The sequence below is a fragment of the Arachis ipaensis genome, chromosome B08 (assembly GCF_000816755.2).
Source record: "Arachis ipaensis cultivar K30076 chromosome B08, Araip1.1, whole genome shotgun sequence".
NCBI lineage: Eukaryota > Viridiplantae > Streptophyta > Magnoliopsida > Fabales > Fabaceae > Arachis > Arachis ipaensis.
The window spans coordinates 23,025,850-23,027,291 of record NC_029792.2 but is presented as its reverse complement, the minus strand read 5'-3'; the positions used below and the strand labels follow the sequence as shown (position 1 = coordinate 23,027,291).

The following is a 1,442-nucleotide window of genomic DNA, read 5'->3' as shown; positions in this document are numbered from 1 at the left end:
GTTGGTACTTGGTAGTAAAGTTATGAGAAGGAACAATCAATGCTATTATTGCTAACCATAATAAGTTGTCCCTCCGGTCAAATATATATAGAAATCCATAAATGTTAATGCAAGCCCTTCTCTCTCTCTCTCTTATAAAATTAAATCATATTAGTTCGATTTACCTAAATTTGGATTGGTTCAATTTATTTATATATACATAAATCAAATTTACCTGATTTATTTTACAGGATAATTATTTTAACTTTTAATCTTTGTTTTTGTTCTTATATATATTGAACACGGAATGAATGACCATTCGATTAGGTTTATCACATATATAGGCCATAGCAAAGTTCGTTCCTTATTAGGTCCTTTCGTAATTGCTAGCACTTTTATTAGTAACCAAATAAAAAAACAAGTTACATACATGAATAGAACACGAAGTTATCATTATGTACAAAGATATATATTTTTACATCGTAATTAATATGTACAATTCTTTACAATTATTATGCTAATAATAATCATCTTGACACAATACAACTACGACAAACTGGGCATGTTAGCTTCTTCTTCAACCAACTATCTATACAATTTGAATGATACATGTGTTTGCAAGATGGAAATATTTGGCAAAATTGGCCAGCATTAAAATCTTCCAAGCAAATGGGACAGTCATTATTTTTTGTTGTACCATGCATTCCATATCTCACCAATGGGGGCAATTTCATCAACGCTCTAAGCTTTGGTCCTCTATCCTTGTCGAAATCACCTTCCTCTAAGATATCTGCCATATTCCAACTATTGGTATGGATGAGAACTTCGAAGAGGGTAACATGGTTATTACTGGGTGCAGCTCCGGACGTTAGATAATTTGCTCCTTCGAGATCAAGCAACTCGTTATTCAACCGTAGTTCCAAGAACCAAAAGAACATGCCATGGAATATTTGGTAGAATATGAAGAAGAACAATGTGACTATGACACAAACAACCAATATACTTTGAAAATTAATTGTGAAGATGTATTGATACACATACTTCAATTCATCTAGCTGTTTTCCCATTGGGAATAGTTCTGTGAACTCAGCCATATTCTTTTTGGTGTTGAAAATCCTTATACAATGAAGAAACTTTGCTGAGTGTGATGATAGAAATTAAATGTCATGGATTTTATATAAATGGCTCTTAAATAAACCGGTATGATTAATGACTCTGACACAATAAACATTGATTCAGATATTGGTTGTTTATTCTAATTATAGATAAGTAGGTATTCTACTTTATCCTTGGAAGTTAGCAATGTGAGTATGTAACACATTATATTCACTATTATTATTAACCTGTATTTGGGTGGAATATTGTTGAATTAACACCTGTATTATATTGGAAATATTACATATGTTAACCGTAACCTAGGTTAGTTACCCTTTGTAGATCATCATGGTTCGTTAAACATAACA

General features: G+C 31.5%; 1 protein-coding gene across 1 annotated transcript; it reads right to left on the bottom strand.

The window, feature by feature from the left end:
* On the bottom strand, nucleotides 507-1,073 carry LOC107610754 (putative RING-H2 finger protein ATL19). Its single transcript, XM_016312757.1, has one exon. The coding sequence runs from the start codon at nucleotides 1,071-1,073 to the stop codon at nucleotides 507-509; it is 567 nt and encodes a 188-aa protein (XP_016168243.1).